The 15,558-nt window shown below is 35.2% G+C and overlaps 1 protein-coding gene across 1 annotated transcript in view; it reads right to left on the bottom strand.

Annotated features, from left to right (window-relative positions):
* The window catches only part of PLCZ1 (phospholipase C zeta 1), a 33,452-nt gene extending 17,956 nt beyond the window's left edge, over positions 1-15,496 (bottom strand). The window contains exons 1-4 of the mRNA XM_019623620.1: positions 15,427-15,496; positions 10,355-10,556; positions 5,065-5,209; positions 1,113-1,262 (exon numbers count right to left, since the gene is read on the bottom strand). Of these exons, the coding sequence (XP_019479165.1) occupies positions 1,113-1,262; positions 5,065-5,209; positions 10,355-10,556; positions 15,427-15,481 (552 nt within the window). The 5' untranslated portion in view covers positions 15,482-15,496. The remainder of the gene's footprint in view (positions 1-1,112; positions 1,263-5,064; positions 5,210-10,354; positions 10,557-15,426) is intronic.
* Positions 15,497-15,558: the final 62 nt, after the last annotated feature.

The following is a 15,558-nucleotide window of genomic DNA, read 5'->3' as shown; positions in this document are numbered from 1 at the left end:
TATTATAAAAACACTGCTCTACACCAAAATGGTGATATGTCAGAAATAAACTACTAGTTGTTAGGCAATACTATCATGCAAAAAAGAAAAAATTCATTTATCACCTGATAAAATCTGGGGCCAGCAGAGGAAATTAAGAGTAGCCAGAGAGGAATAAGGAATGTCTAAAGAACGTGGTGTTACAGAAAAAAACATTTCAAGGACAGGAAAGAGGCATCCACAGTATTGAATGTTGTTGAGGAAACAAGTCAGATAAAGACTAAGATAGGTCCAATATGGAGTATAGTATAGGGAATAGAGTCAATGGAATTGTAATAGACATATACGACGGCAGGGAGGCAATAGATTGGGGGAGGGGTTATCACTTTGTGAGGGGTGAAATGTATAACTATTACATTGTTCTGTACACCTGAAACTAATTTAAAAAAAAAAAAAAGACTGAGATAGGGCCGATAGAATTTACCAGAAGGAAAGTCTTTGAGGACCACGAGATATTTACGGTGGTGCAGGTGAACTAGGAAGCCTGATTAGGTAGATTGTGAGGAGGTGAGGAAATGAAATTTTGTGTTGAGACAGGGAACATTAAAGAGATAGCTGGAGAGCAAATTGAAATCCTGAGGGTAGGGTGCTTTTTTAAACCAAATAGTTGAGTATTCTCTACTGAAGATGGAAATAGGCCCATAGAGTCAGGGAAATTGAAAAGAGCAGATTAAAAAAATAGAAAAGAACAATACCTCAGATGCTGAGGTACTGGGCCTGGACTCTTTTTACTCCCTAGGTACTTGCCTCTTTCTTAGCTTTTTGCCTATATAACAGACCAAAATCCTTTGGCCTAGTATTAATTGACTTGAAATTTTGGACTTATGGGGTATCGCATGCATTAAAAATGTGGGCTTTTACATATATTGCTATATAGTCTCTTTTATCAAAATATATTCACCTAAATGCTCACAGAAACATTTCCTAAGCAACACATTGCAAAGATACACCTCTATAAATAAGCGAATCTAAGCATTTTTATTGATCTCTAACCCAGTTTCATAAGCCAATATAATAGTGACGTGGTTTTTTTTCTTTTGTTTTCAACCTGAGCTTCTCCAACAAAATGTTACCTCTGGTGAAGGCAGTTTTTCTGGAAAATCATCAAGCATATCAGAAAGCAAGGCATCTCCCAAAATTAGCTGCAAATTGTCTGCCATCACTTCTTGTTGGTGAGGAGAGCAATGATTCTCTAAGGAGAGCACCACTGGGTAGTCAGACGTCTAAAAAATGAGCCATTACTGCAGTTATTTATCAAAACTCCTCGATAGCTTTAATACAATTAATAGAAGCATTTAATCTATTTTAAAACTTACTTCTAATGTTCAATATCTTTGCAAAAATAATTAAAGTCTTTAAACTGAAAGTATTTTTGAGCTTGACAAAAACGGAGAACACTAAATCTACATAAAAAGGAAAATGACTACTACCTGCACTAGAATTACAGGAAATAAATGAAGCATCCAATAGTGATTACTTGTTTAAATAAATTATGGCATACCCATTTAAAGGAATGATATAGATCTGTTAAGAAGGAAGTGCAGCTATATATACTGCTACAGAAATTTGTGTAAAATATAGGCTTTTGAACTAAAGTAAGTTGCCAAAGAGTAAGATTCTACAGTTTTATTTTGTTTTTCAAAGTATATGTGTTTGTGTGTGTGTGTGTGTGTGTGTGTGTGTGTGTGTATTTGGATATTTTAAAATGTAAAGGAAAAACTTTAACACTGATAAGTTAGGGGAAATGTTAATTTTCTACTATTTCAGTTTTAAATTCTAAAATCAAAACTCATTGCTTTATAAATAAAAACAAAGATATTTCCAGTTCTTAATAATAAAGAAGCTATATTAAATAAAGGTGACTCTACAAAGATATTTTCTGCCCTTTCTCACAACTGTGAACTTGAAATATGCCACAAAATTTTTGGATCTTATTCAAAATAATTTTCTTTATTTTGTTTCCATATATGATGATCAGGGCACAAATTTACCAACTTATTAACAAGCCAAGGCATTGCAGGGCTGCTGCATTATCCCAGACCTTTGAATAGGAGGTAATAATAATATACCTTTTTAATGTTTGAGTATCTTAGTTTTTGTGGCTGCTGTAACAAATTACCACAAACTTGGTTGCTTGAAACAACAGAAATTTCTCTCACAATTCTGGATGTCAGAATAGTATAATCAGTTTCACCGGCTAAAATATTAGTTCAAAGTATCAACAGGCTCTAGGGGAGGTCTGTTCCTTGCCTCATCCAGCCTCTGGTGGTTGCCGACACTTCTTGGCTTACAGCCATATCCAGTCTCTGCATTTCATCTTCAAGTTGCCTCCTCTGTGTATGCTAAATCTCCTCTACTCCCTCTTATAAAAATACTTACGATGGCATTTAGGGCCCACCCAGATAATCTAGGATAACCTCTCCTCTCAAATTCCTAACTTCATCACATCAGCAAAGGCCCCTTTTCCAAATAGAGTGATATTTACAGGTTCCAGGAATTAGAACCTAATATCTTCGGGGGCCCTACCACATACATATATATTGACTCAGTCTAATATCAAGAGAACATGTAAAATCCTCCCCCCCCAAAAAAAAAAAAGACGATTTTTGAGACGAGACAAAGTGACAGTTTAGTAGATGCATTCCACGATTAGGCCCTGACTTCACTCACTGGGTAAAGCTCATTTTTGGGCCTCTGTGGTTGTCCTCGGCTCCACCCTTTCAGAAGGTTCTCTTGTGTTTCATCCTCTTTGGCCACATCTAAAGTAGGTGTTGAGGCGTTTGCTTTCCTCAAAGCCAAGCAACTTTTGCAGCTCACTTTCTGACCAAGGGTTATTTTAAGGCTTACCTCAAGTAGGACTTGTGTTTTGTTGTGTTTTATTTTCTTTAATTCCCTTAAAACCTTAGATTTCTTCTCTGTTTGCTTCTAGTAAGTTACATGTGCCAATAACTATAATCAAAGCTCTTTCCTATTCATAGTTACCAAGTTCATTTTATTTATTGCTCTATTTTCTCCAAATTAACAGTGACTATCTTGAGTAGAAAGCTCAATCTTCAATGTAATCTTTGCTGCCAAAATGAGTTACCCTGTTCACCTGAGAAGGCTCATTGAGTCTCTGTTGATCAAAGCCTTTTTTCCATTCTATCTCTTTCTCATTGGAATCTTAGAAGCCACAGGGGTTTCCATCTTTTCAAGGCCTTTGAATTTTAAGACTGTCTCTATTTCCTTTTATTCCCTTGGTTACCCATCCTGGAGAAAGTGAGAAAGTTTGATATGCAAATACTTGGGAAGAGTATTTCAGATTAAGGGTTAATATTACAAATGCAAAGCCTTTGAGATGTGTCTGAAAAAGGGTGAGGAAGCCAGAATGGACAAGTGAACAAGGGAGAAAGGAGCAGAAGAGCTCAGAGAGGGAACAGAAACTGGTGATGTAGGGCCTGGGGAGTCACGGGATGGATTTTAGCTTGTATTTTGAGTGGGACTGTAAGTTTTGAGAAGGGGAATGACACGATTTGACTTACCAAAAAGTCATTCTGGCTGATACATTAAGATGAAACTGCAAGGGAGGAGGAAAAGAAGCAGGAACACTGGATAAGGGCCATTGCAATAATCCATCTGAGAGGTGACAGTGGTTGACCAGGACAGTGAGAATGAGAATAAGAAGGTATTAAAGTCGGGATATAGCTATTGTGAAAGTAGAGCAAAGAGGATTTGCTGAAGAACTTACTGAGAGGCTGGAAAGGAGGAGGGGAGGGTTAAAGTGGACAACAAGGATTTAAGCTTGAACACACAGAAGTTACCATTCAGAGAGACTGGGAAGACCATGGGAACAGCCTGACTGGCAGAAAGAGGAATATCTGGACTTCAATTCTAAACATGTTATGTCAAATATGCCTATTACATATGCAAATAGTGTCAAATGGATAGTTGTCTCTATTGGCATAAAGTTCAGGGGGAAAATTTGGAAAGTTTGGGTAAAGATATAAATTTAGAAATCATTAGAAATTAGATATTTAACAGAATCAATGCCACACATCAGTGTTTTATATTAAGATAGAAATTTTTCATATTTTCTTTTTTGTGAGTATTTTGTATTTTATACTCTTCCCAGTAAATAATAGAGCAATTGATTTAAATTTGTGATTTTATCTTTTGTTTATATTTACAGATAACGTATTGACCTATTGATGAGATTTTTAGGTTTATCAAATGTGTAAGTTTAATTTATTAGATATACATTAAGTATTCAGTAAGATTTTGTTAAATCTCTTCCATTGCATTACAATTGAAGTACTTAAGAAATAAATCAAATAAACAAAGTTTACAAAACAATTTAAAATATCTGAAAGTGTTTAACTAGCCAAGTTTATAAATAGAGCCAAGTATTATTCAAAATTGAGTAACTGTTCAAACCTGCTCAATTTATAGACTACGGTTTGTAATCTGAATTTAGAAGTTCTAGAAAGAACTATTCTTTAAATCTGTAACTTTAATAAATTGAATAATTTTAAAATCCAAAATAAACTTCTAAACATTCTTTGTTATATAAATAGCTGCCACCATAGTCATAAAACATGTCAATAATTGAGATAATATATTTTGTCATATTTTAGTTTCATGTCTTGAAACTAAAATATAATAGTTGAATACTGGTAAAACATTTACTATTATATACAACAGTACTTCTCAAACATTTCTGGTCATAATTCACAGTAAGAAACACATTTTACATTGTGACACACACACATTTCTCATTTATATATGTATGTGTGTGTGTATAAATACATATATATATATGTATGTATTTAAACAAGTTCCATGAAACAACATGCACCTTACTATTTGAGATTAACTTTGATAAATCTACCATTAACTATATACTACATGAATTTCACTACCTACAATGGATCATAACCCACAGTTTGGAATATCACTGATCTAAACTAAAGCTAAGCATTATACAATTCTGAGACCAGTAAATTATATTGTTTAAATATTTATAAATTAACAAAGATACGCACGTACTATGAATGCATATTTGTGTATTGCTTGGATAACAGTTTTAAATAGAAGCTTGCTCGTGAGTGTATAACCATGGTATACAACAGGTTCATTTTGTGATCCATCCCAGCAATCAATTTCCAGACAACGGCATCCTTTCATAAGAGCACTAGCAAAATTTAAACAAAATAAATTGTCATTCCTGGATCATTCAACATGTATACCATAGTGTCAAAATAGTCCAAAGACTACTTGTAATTTTGTAAAAATTGCAAAAATGAATCCATAATAAAGACAAGTTGTTGTTAAACTGAACACAAGACTCTTCTTCCTATTTTCTGTGAGCATACACTGACATGGAACTAATACTTGGCAACCTCAGTTTCAAAACACCCCCAAGGGCTGGCTGAGTGGCTCAGTTGGTTAAGAGCTCGCTCAAGAGTTTGAGCTCTGAGCAACAGCGGTTCGAGTCATCCTGAGCTGAGCAGCCGCTGAGCTGCCAACAGGTGGCAGGATGGCTCAGCTGAAAAAAAAAAAAAAAAAAAACCACCCCCAAGATGATGCGACATGCAGGGCTGTGGATTCTGAATCCTGTGATTTCTACATATTACTTAGGCTTTAAATTCTATAAGGGCAGAAACTGAAATGTCAGTATCATCAAAAAATGTTTGATATACAGTTCACTATCAATAAATATTTATTGTATTTATAATAGAAAAAATGGGAGCTATAGGGATATAAGAAGAAAAGTGGTAGGAGAAATGCAATCTTGGAAGAGAGAGAACTGAATGAAGAAAGGCTGACTTGAAACACCAGAATCTTCAAATTGACACTCATGTACCAGTAGAAAGTCAAAGAAGCCCCTGCCATACACGGAGATATTTTTTTCCCATAGAAAGCCAAGTTAATACTCGTTTACCAAGAATATTAAATTAGCCCTCTGTCTCTAGGCCAATGGTTCTCAGTCAGGACAATTTTGCCTCCTAGGAGACATGTGGCAATGTCTGGAGACATTTTTGGTTGCTATAACTGGGAATGGAGTGGAGGTTTACAACTGGCATCTAGTAGGTAGAGGTCAGGAATGCTTCTAAACATTCTACAATGCCCAGGACCAGCCCCTCACAACAAAGAATTATCTGACCTAAAATGTGAAGAATTTGAGAAACCCTTACCTGTGTCATAACAATTTGAAGAAAGGAGTGTGGCCCCAGCACCAAGTCTTGATATAGAATCAGTAACTCTTCAAACAGAAATACAGAGTACCAAATAGACCATATGACAAAATAGACTTTTTAGATCTAGTACTTCTTTGGGGATCATATTTAGTCAATTTTCTAAGTAGATAACTCAAGCAGTATTTAGGTAGGAGTGTAACTGTGAAAAGATAAAGCCCTGATGACACTGAAGTCAACGTGTTGAATTCAGGAAAAAAGGGAGCTTGTGTTCCTTTGGGAATAATGTAGATGAAAGATGAAAGGAACCTGAGGAGGTAGGACATTAAAAGGAAAGGGAATTGGTAAAGTTCATGTATCTTGAAGGCTTCACCAAAACAATACAAAATATAAAGTTAAATGATTAATACATTTTTGGAAGTTTTTAGGGGGTTGTTTGTTTTCTAAGTGCACACTACTTTATTTGGGCATGTGAAGATGCACTACAATGTAAAATTTCAGAGCTTTCTACTCCACTTGTCTTTGTGTTGGAGGAATGGACCTAGAACTGTCTTCTAGGGAAATCTTGTTTGATCCATTGATATTTCCATGGGCAGATAAGGTGGCCCCTAATTTTAGGTATAAGTCCTAAATTGGGCTATATGTGTAGACATCAAACTGAATATATTTCTCAGCTAGAGGATTTATTTATGTATTTAGATTTTAAATTGTTGAAGAAACAATATCTGTTAGTAAAGTTTATTAATTATATTGTTTACTTTACTCTTCTCTTAGTTAAATAGTCTTGCCCTTTATATCGCACAGAATATCAGTTCTCTGAAGTACTAACAGAGAATAATCTTGAACTCTCTGCTAGGAAAACAAAATCACCAAAAAATCAATTGTGAAAAAAAAACTTTTCATGAAGGACAACCTAAATAATACTGATTCTTGCTACTTCTCTAGATAGCTTTAATTTCATCCTTAGATCCAACCAACGTTTACCAAACTGCTTATTTTGACTACATGGTGTGGTCCCCAGCAAAAATGATTTGAGTCAATTGCTCTATATCATGCCAACCCCTTTTACTCAGAGGCATGTAAGGAAAAGTCATGTCTTCTCTAGTGGTATTAATGAGGCCACTTTCTATTATTTCACACCGAGTCCCCTTTTAGGGAATGAATGATGGAAATTTCTCTCACTCAGTAAAGAAATGCTCCACTTAAATAAGTTTAAGGGATTTTATATGGATTAAAATATTTAATGCTGTAGGAAAGTTAATATTAGTTTTCCTCTTTTGATGATAAGAAAATTGAGACAGAAAGAGGTTATATTTGTCACATAATTAACAATTGAGGGAAAGGCAAAAAGATCAGCACCAGAAATTTAAATATCAATAGATACACATTACCTCTCAGGAGTAAGAGAAATTTTGAAAGACTTGTATTCTAAGAGTGTATCTTCCACAACTGGGTAAAGAAATAGAGGAAGATATGCAATTAAATTTAAATTTAAATATTCAGTTGTGTGGAACATTTTCTTGGAATTCAAAAGTAATTGTCTGTATTTCTAAATCAACTTGTTTAAAATTTATATTTTCGGGCCGGCCGAGTGGCTCAGTTGGTTAAGAGCTCGCTCAAGAGTTTGAGCTCTGAGCAACAGCGGTTCGAGTCCAGCCCGAGCTGAGCAGCCGCTGAGCTGCCAACAGGTAGCAGGATGGCTCAGCTAAAAATAAATAAATAAATAAATAAAAATAAAATAAAATAAAATTTATATTTTCCCTTTTTAAAACAAAATAATAAAGTATGAACAAAAATGTCTATAATGAAAGTATAACTATAAATTGGGATGTCTTTATAAAACTCTAAGTGGATACATTTCAGAGTTTGTGGAATTATGTATTTATTTAGATTTTAAATTGGAGAAGCAATGTTTATTTGTAAATTTGATATGATCTTGGGATTATAAAATAGCTTTTCTATCTATGGTTTTCCCAAAGTAATATCATCCAATCACATAGCTTTCAATATCACCTATATGCTGATTACATCCAATTCTATTTTTCCAGTCTGGATATTTCTTCTAAATTCCAGGCACATATACCCAACTGACTATCTGATGTGGCCTTTTAATAATGACTTGTTATCTCAAGCTGAATGTCCAAACCATTGAACTCTTACTTTTCCTCACATCCTACAATGGCTTCCCCACAGGCTTCACCATCTCTTGACAATCTATCATCGTAATCTAGGTTATTAGGCCAAAATCTTGATAGTCTCTTTCCCTCAGACCTCTCTTCAAATTACCTAGCAAGTATTGTTCACTCTGCTTCCTTCAAATATTTCAAATTCAACCACTTATTTCAACTGCAGCCTCATGAATTCACCATCTAAATAACTGCTACAATATCTTCCCAAATCATATTCTACCTCTGCTCTTTGCACCATCAGTCTTTCCTTCACAGTAAAAAGTAAATTAAATTATGACATTATCCTAAGGACAACTCTTCCAATGGCTTCTCAATGCAACTGGAATAAAATCCATTCTTCCTACCATTATCCCTCTAAGGCCTTCCTATACTGACTCTGTCTACCTCCTCAAACTCACCTCCTTCATTCTGCATTTACTTGTTTCAAGCCACACTTGCAGTTTTACAATCGAACATGTCAATCCCTTATTACTACTACTACTTAGCATGACCTTCCCACCAAATTTTTCTGACACTTTCTCTTTATCGTCACTCAGACTACAACCATGTCACCTCTTAAGAACCATTTCCTGACCCTTTAACCAAAGTAACGCCCTCCAACCCACAGTTGCTTTCTATCATGTTACCCCAGTACATCTTCTCCAGATGACTGGCTCATCAGTCCCTGAAAACATCAATTTGTTCGCCTGCTTATTATCTGTTTATTCCTATGAACAGATGAGAGCAGCAGCTTTGAAAATCTTGCTTACCATGTATCCTCAGCTCACTGGCTAAACTGAAGCCTGGTATTGACAATATACGAGGTCCCATCATTCTTGCCACTTTTTGAAATAGTTCTAAAAATCTTCTTTCATGAGTGTCTTTAGTTGCACTGTTGTGGCTGCCTCGGTGTCCTGAATCGATTCAAAACGTCTTCCTTTCATGGTCATTTTGACTTTGGGGAAGAGCCAGAAATCTTATGGTGCCAGATCCAGTGAATAAGGTGGATGAGGACACACCATAATGCTTTTATTTGACAGAAACTGCCGTACCAGAAACGATGTGTGACACGGGGCACTGTCATGATGGAGGATAAGGTAAAGGTACTCACGAAAGAGGACTTCCAGAACTGCTTCAGAAAGTGGCAGGAACAATGGGATAAGTGTGTTCGAAGTAAGGGGGAGTATTTTGAGGAGGATTAATGGCAATGTGTCTTTTACTGTAATAAGTTTCTTTTATTTAAACATTCACCATATCTTTTGATCACACCTCGTAATACATTAGAATAAAAAATTAGAGGGACAGCACAGATTGTTTTTAATCTATGGAAATCATTTAACATATAAAACTATATTATTATCTATAAATGCCAAATTTACTCAGTTGATGTGTTGCCTTTACTCATAGCATTGTGTCCTGATGTCTGAGAATTACTTTTAACCATATTTTTCAAAATTTAGGATGTTCTGATTAGCTAAATATGCTGTCTCCTTCATATATTTCCTGTAAGAAGTATTAAAAGTATTCAGGAAATGGGCCGGCTGAGTGGCTCAGTTGGTTAAGAGCTCGCTCAAGAGTTTGAGCTCTGAACAACAGCGGTTCGAGTCAGCCCGAGCTGAGCAGCCGTGAGCTGCCAACAGGTGGCAGGATGGCTCAGCTAAAATAAATAAATAAATAAAATAAAATAAAAATAAAATAAAATAAAAAGTATTCAGGAAACTTCAGAGGGCCAATAATCAGCGAGAGGAGGTCAGCAGGCAGAATTAGAAGTGTATGATACAAATACACAGAATAAATTACATAGCTACCCAAAGGCTGAATCTCTAAGACGTGCACAATCAAATTTGTTCTTTCCTATGCATTTGCCTGACACATAGCCTGTTTTCACTGTGAATTAGTACCTATGGAGGTAGATACCACCAGAAACTTCCAAGTGTTATAAAATGTAAAGAATTTTAAAATCAAAATAAATACCTTACATATCCCCAGATGTCACTTGGTCCCACTAATTGGTCAGATATCAAGTATGTATTATGTGAACTTGAAATAAAATAATCACATAATGGATGAGTCATATCTTGGTAAACTTTATCATACTCATTATTAAATAGTAGACAGTCAGATGAACACATGTATCTTGTAAAACCTTCAATTGACATCTGGTGTGCTTGCTTAACTATAAAAGATAAGTGAAAAGGGTGCAGAAATATCATTAACCATGTAAAATTATATCTCACTTTAAAACTTATTCAGTACTAGAGCATGTTTCTTAAATATTCATTTAGAATTAATATTAATACTATTTCTAATTTGTCTTTGGAAACAATTTTTTCTCATCAATACCCTTAATTATTTTTTATCAACATTCAAGTAGAGAGCATGTTATTTAATTATTTCTGATTTTTTAATGGTTTAAAAATACATACAAGTATATATGTCATAGATCAATGGATTTCCACAAGCTAAACATCTAGGTAACCAGCACTCAGGTCAAAGGACAGATCATGACAGCATCCCTGAAGCCTACCTCTTGCTAACTGTCAGTCTCCCCTGCCCCCCCACACACCCAAGTGTATGCAACGGTCTACCTTCTAACAGCATAGATTAGTTTTCTCTGGGTTTTGTACTTTATAGGAATGAACTCATGCAGTATGTATTTTTGTGACTGGTTCACTTTGTTCAACATTGTTTCTAAGATTTATTCTTGCAGTTGCATATAGTTAGACATTGGTCATTTCCATATTGTATAATATCCCATTGAGTGAGTGCACCACAATTTATTTACCAATTCTACTCTTGAAAAGCATTTAGATAATTTCCAGTTTGGGATTATTACAAAGAGTGCTGCTGCTATAAACAACCTGTACCTGGTACAAATATGTACACATTTCTGTTGGGTGCATGCCTACAAATGGAATCGCTGGGTCATTTGCATATTATCATCTTTAGTAAGTTAACTTTGAACTTTACACAGTATAATATATACCAAAATTATCTACTTAAGAGGAATGCTGGCTCTGGAATCAGACACCTTGGATTAAATCCATTTACTGTTATATGATGAGCATGTTAGTTAACCTCTCCCTATGTTTGAAATGGTGATCATAATAGCACCTATTCTATATATTAGCTCTTTTTTAGTTGCTGTTGTTTCTGTTTTTAATAATTCAGTTTGTCTCAAGACTAGAGAGTGATCCTTGGAAAATAATTTTATTTCTGGGAATTTATACTATAGAAATAGAGACTCAAATAAAGATTAATGTGCAAGAATGCTTACACTAGCATTATTTATTAAAACTAAATAACAGGAGGAAACAAATTAAAGCTCAAAATATGATATAATAGTAAGCAGCCATTAAAAATAATGTATAAGAAAATATATAGTGACATAAGTAAATGTTTATGAAATCATAACTGAAAAAGCCAGCATTCAAAAGTGCTGTTTTTGGTTTAAAAAAACGAAAGCTAGAAGCAAATACATAGAATGTTTATAGACATGCAAACTCTATTTCAAAGCCTTGAAAATTTAGGAATACGGGAGAGTGTGAGGCAAATGCATTGTATATTGTAATAGTAATGGTTTGCATAAATTTATTATTTTTCCCAGTGTAATGAGCAGTGCTTGACTTATAGCCCTGTTGAACTATTTAATAATTAAGTGAATGTCCTTGATAATGAAATAGGAAATAAACTCATCTTGTGTCCTTAAAAACTACTAGATTGAGATGAGAGCTAATCTCATGGATTTTTTAAATCCTCATTTGGTACATGTCACATACCAATGTGGAATGAGAATGACGAACTTGGCAGCATTTGGGACTACAAGATCATAATTCAAATTGGCCTTAATAAGTCTCTAAAGTGATCAATAAGCATATAAATAAAATGCAAGGACTTGGCTGTGTACAAAAGTGTCTGTGGCAGAGGAAGGTTCAAAAAATGAAACAGATGAACAGTGTAATATTGCAGTTAAAATGCAAACACAATTCCAAGATGTTACTGCCACAATCCCATTATCTCTTTGTATCTTTTATCACCTGCAGGTAACAGTGCCTAAGTAATTTTTTTTTTAATAGTCACTAGATCAGTACTACTGAAAATACTTGTTGGTGACCTGGCTGTTTCCAGTGATGAGTGATATAAAGAGCTTATTCCAGAACACAACTCAATTCACTACTTTCTCAGAGAAAGTCTTTGTTATTAAAAGAAGAAAAAAAAAGGAGGAGGAAGAGGAGGGGGAGGAGGAGGAAGAGGAGGAGGAGGGGGAAAAAGGGGGAGAAGAGGAGGAGGAGGAGAAGAAGTAGTAGTAGTCAGCTGAACTCATCAGGTGTGCTTAGTGATCCAGTTGTTTTACATTCTGATGCAAGCTATCTTGTTGCAAAACTGCACGAGTTGTTTTGTTTTGTTTTGTGTTTTGTTTTGTTTTATTTCCTGCAAGAGTTGTAATGGTGATCAGACCAAACTCTTGCTGGCACTGCATTTAATCTTAGCACTACAATGCTGAAAACCCTTGGAAGTCTTTAGGTAGGACTGAGTCACAAAAACAAAATCTTAATTATAGCCTATAAGACAGACATGATTTGATCCCTACCTATCTTTACAAATTCATCTCGCCCTCATTCTCCAAGTTACAAACACACCGTCCTCTTGTTCCTTGAATTCTCCAACTCAGGTCCAACATTTTTCTTCCCTCAACCTCGGAAACTTCTCTCATTTTATCACATGGCTAGTTATCTCTCATCATGTTTGTCTCAGTTCAAACGTCACCTCCTCATAAAGGACTTTCCAAAACACCCAATCTGAACTAGGCTTCCTGGGTTGTTTAGTCTCTATCACTTTCTTTGTTTTATTTTTTTTCATAGTACATAGCACTCTCTGAAATTATCCTTTTATATGTCTAATTATCTATCGTCAAAATTCCTCCAACCCCCATCAGGAATATAAGACTTAGTTTACCTTGTTTTGCACTGCATTTCCAGCCCCTAAAAACACACTTGGGTTGCCACAAATAAATATTTGAGCAAATTATGAATGTATAACTCAATAAAGAAATAAGTTTGGATTTGTTAAAGCCCCTATCATCATATATTAAGCAGTGGTAACCCTAAACCAACTTTCAAAGTCAGAACTTAGACTTTCATACCTCCCTTGTTAAATAAATATTTTGAGCTATTCTATCAATTTCTGTAGGACTAAACACTGTGCTTTAACAGTGCTAATTATACAACTATATGAATATTTTATTATATTATGCCTTTATTATTTTATTTAAAGATGAGCATAAATAAAAAATATTGAAGTTTTTTACCCATTGAAAGATGAGAAAAAGATAAAAAATTATATGACAGATTATTAGCCTAAGTAGTCATTTAATTTAAACCAGATGACTGTATTCAAAAATGAAAAAGCAAAATTTTTAAATATTTATAAACTGTTGTAGTCAGTTATGTATATAGACAGTAGTAGAAGAACTAGTGATTTCACAATACGAGGTGTGATAAAAAATACAGTGAATGCTTAAATAAAAGAAATGTATTACAGTAAATGACATATTGCCATTAATCCCCTTCAAAATACTCCCCCTCACTTTGAACACACTTATCCTATCGTTCTTGCCACTTTCTGAAGCAGTTCTGGAAGTCCTCTTTTGCTAGTGTCTTTATTCCATCCTCCACCATGACGGCACTCCGTGTCACACATCGCTTCTAGTACAGCGATTTCTGTCAAATAAAAACATTACAGTGTGTCCTCATCCATCTTATTCACTGGATCTGGCACCATGTGACCTCTGGCTCTTCCCCAAAGTCAAAATGACCATGAAAGGAAAATGTTTTGAATTGATTCAGGAATTCTCAGCAGCCACAACAGCACAACTAAAGACACGAAAGAGGACTTCCAGAACTGCTTCAGAAAGTGGCAAGAATGATGGGATAAGTGTATTTGAAGCAGGGGGGGGGGATATTTTGAGGGGGATTAATGGCAATGTGTCTTTTACTGTAATTTTTAAACATTTAAACATGCACCATAATTTTTTATCACATCTTATATTTTTCTTTGCTAGAATTGTTTTCAAATAGGTAATTTAATATTCATATATATTTTCAATAACACAGTGTATAAAAATGGAAGACTGCCTGTATCTGCATTTTTATATTATCGATGGATATCAAGATACTTTCTTCTATTACAGTACATGTAACAGAATCCTCATCTTGCTTTCCACATTAAAGCTTATCTCGGAACACTTGGAAGATATATGCAAAGAGTTAAAAGAAAACAGCTGGACAGGGCCGGCCGAGTGGCTCAGATGGTTAAGAGTTAGCTTAAGAGCACGAGCTCTGAGCCACAGGGCCGCCGGTTTGATTCCCACATGGGACAGGGACACTGTGACCGAGCTGAGCTGTTGCTGAGCTACCAACAGGTGGCAGGATGGCTCAGCTGGTGAGAGCATGGGCTCCTAACAAGACGACTGCCTGTTTGATGGTGGGCTATGCCTGCCTGCAACTAAGACTAAACTCGGTACCTTGAGCTGAGCCACCACCCAGATGGATAAGTGGATAGAGCCTGCGCTCTTAACAACAAGGCTGCTGGTTCAACTCCCACATGGGATGGTGGCTATGCCCACCCGCAACTAACATTGTAACACAACACCTTGAACTTAGGGGACACGAGCTGCTGAAGGGCAGCCAGATGGCAACTGGCGCCCTCCACAACGAAGACTGAAGAACAACAACTTGGCTGGTCCCCTTTCCCAATTGTGCAACACTATTCCACTCCCTCAATTCCCCAATTAAAAAAAAAAAGAAGAAAGAAAAGAAAGAAAACAGATGGACAATGAAATAGAAAAGAATGCTGTGGTTATACAATGTAGCTTTCTAAAAAGTAAATATATATACATCCCATGAAATTCAAAAATAAAACTTCCAATGTTTTATATTATTCAGAAAAAAATTTGACCCATCCAAAATTTTGAATTTGATTATTCTAATTCAGAAAAAAATACTTCGCATATAAATATTTGATAAAACTTTGAAAAGCAAGCATACCTTCTTCAATAGGCTCATATTTTTCAATGATATCAGAAGCAACACTTTTATTCATGTTAAATATATACTGTTCTTGTTTCAAAAATTTCACCAGATTTTGTTCAAAAAGAAGTTTCCGGTTTTCAGAATATG

Source organism: Hipposideros armiger, unplaced genomic scaffold (genome assembly GCF_001890085.2).
Source record: "Hipposideros armiger isolate ML-2016 unplaced genomic scaffold, ASM189008v1 scaffold_554, whole genome shotgun sequence".
NCBI classification, from domain to species: domain Eukaryota; kingdom Metazoa; phylum Chordata; class Mammalia; order Chiroptera; family Hipposideridae; genus Hipposideros; species Hipposideros armiger.
This window is presented reverse-complemented; position numbering and strand designations above follow the sequence as displayed.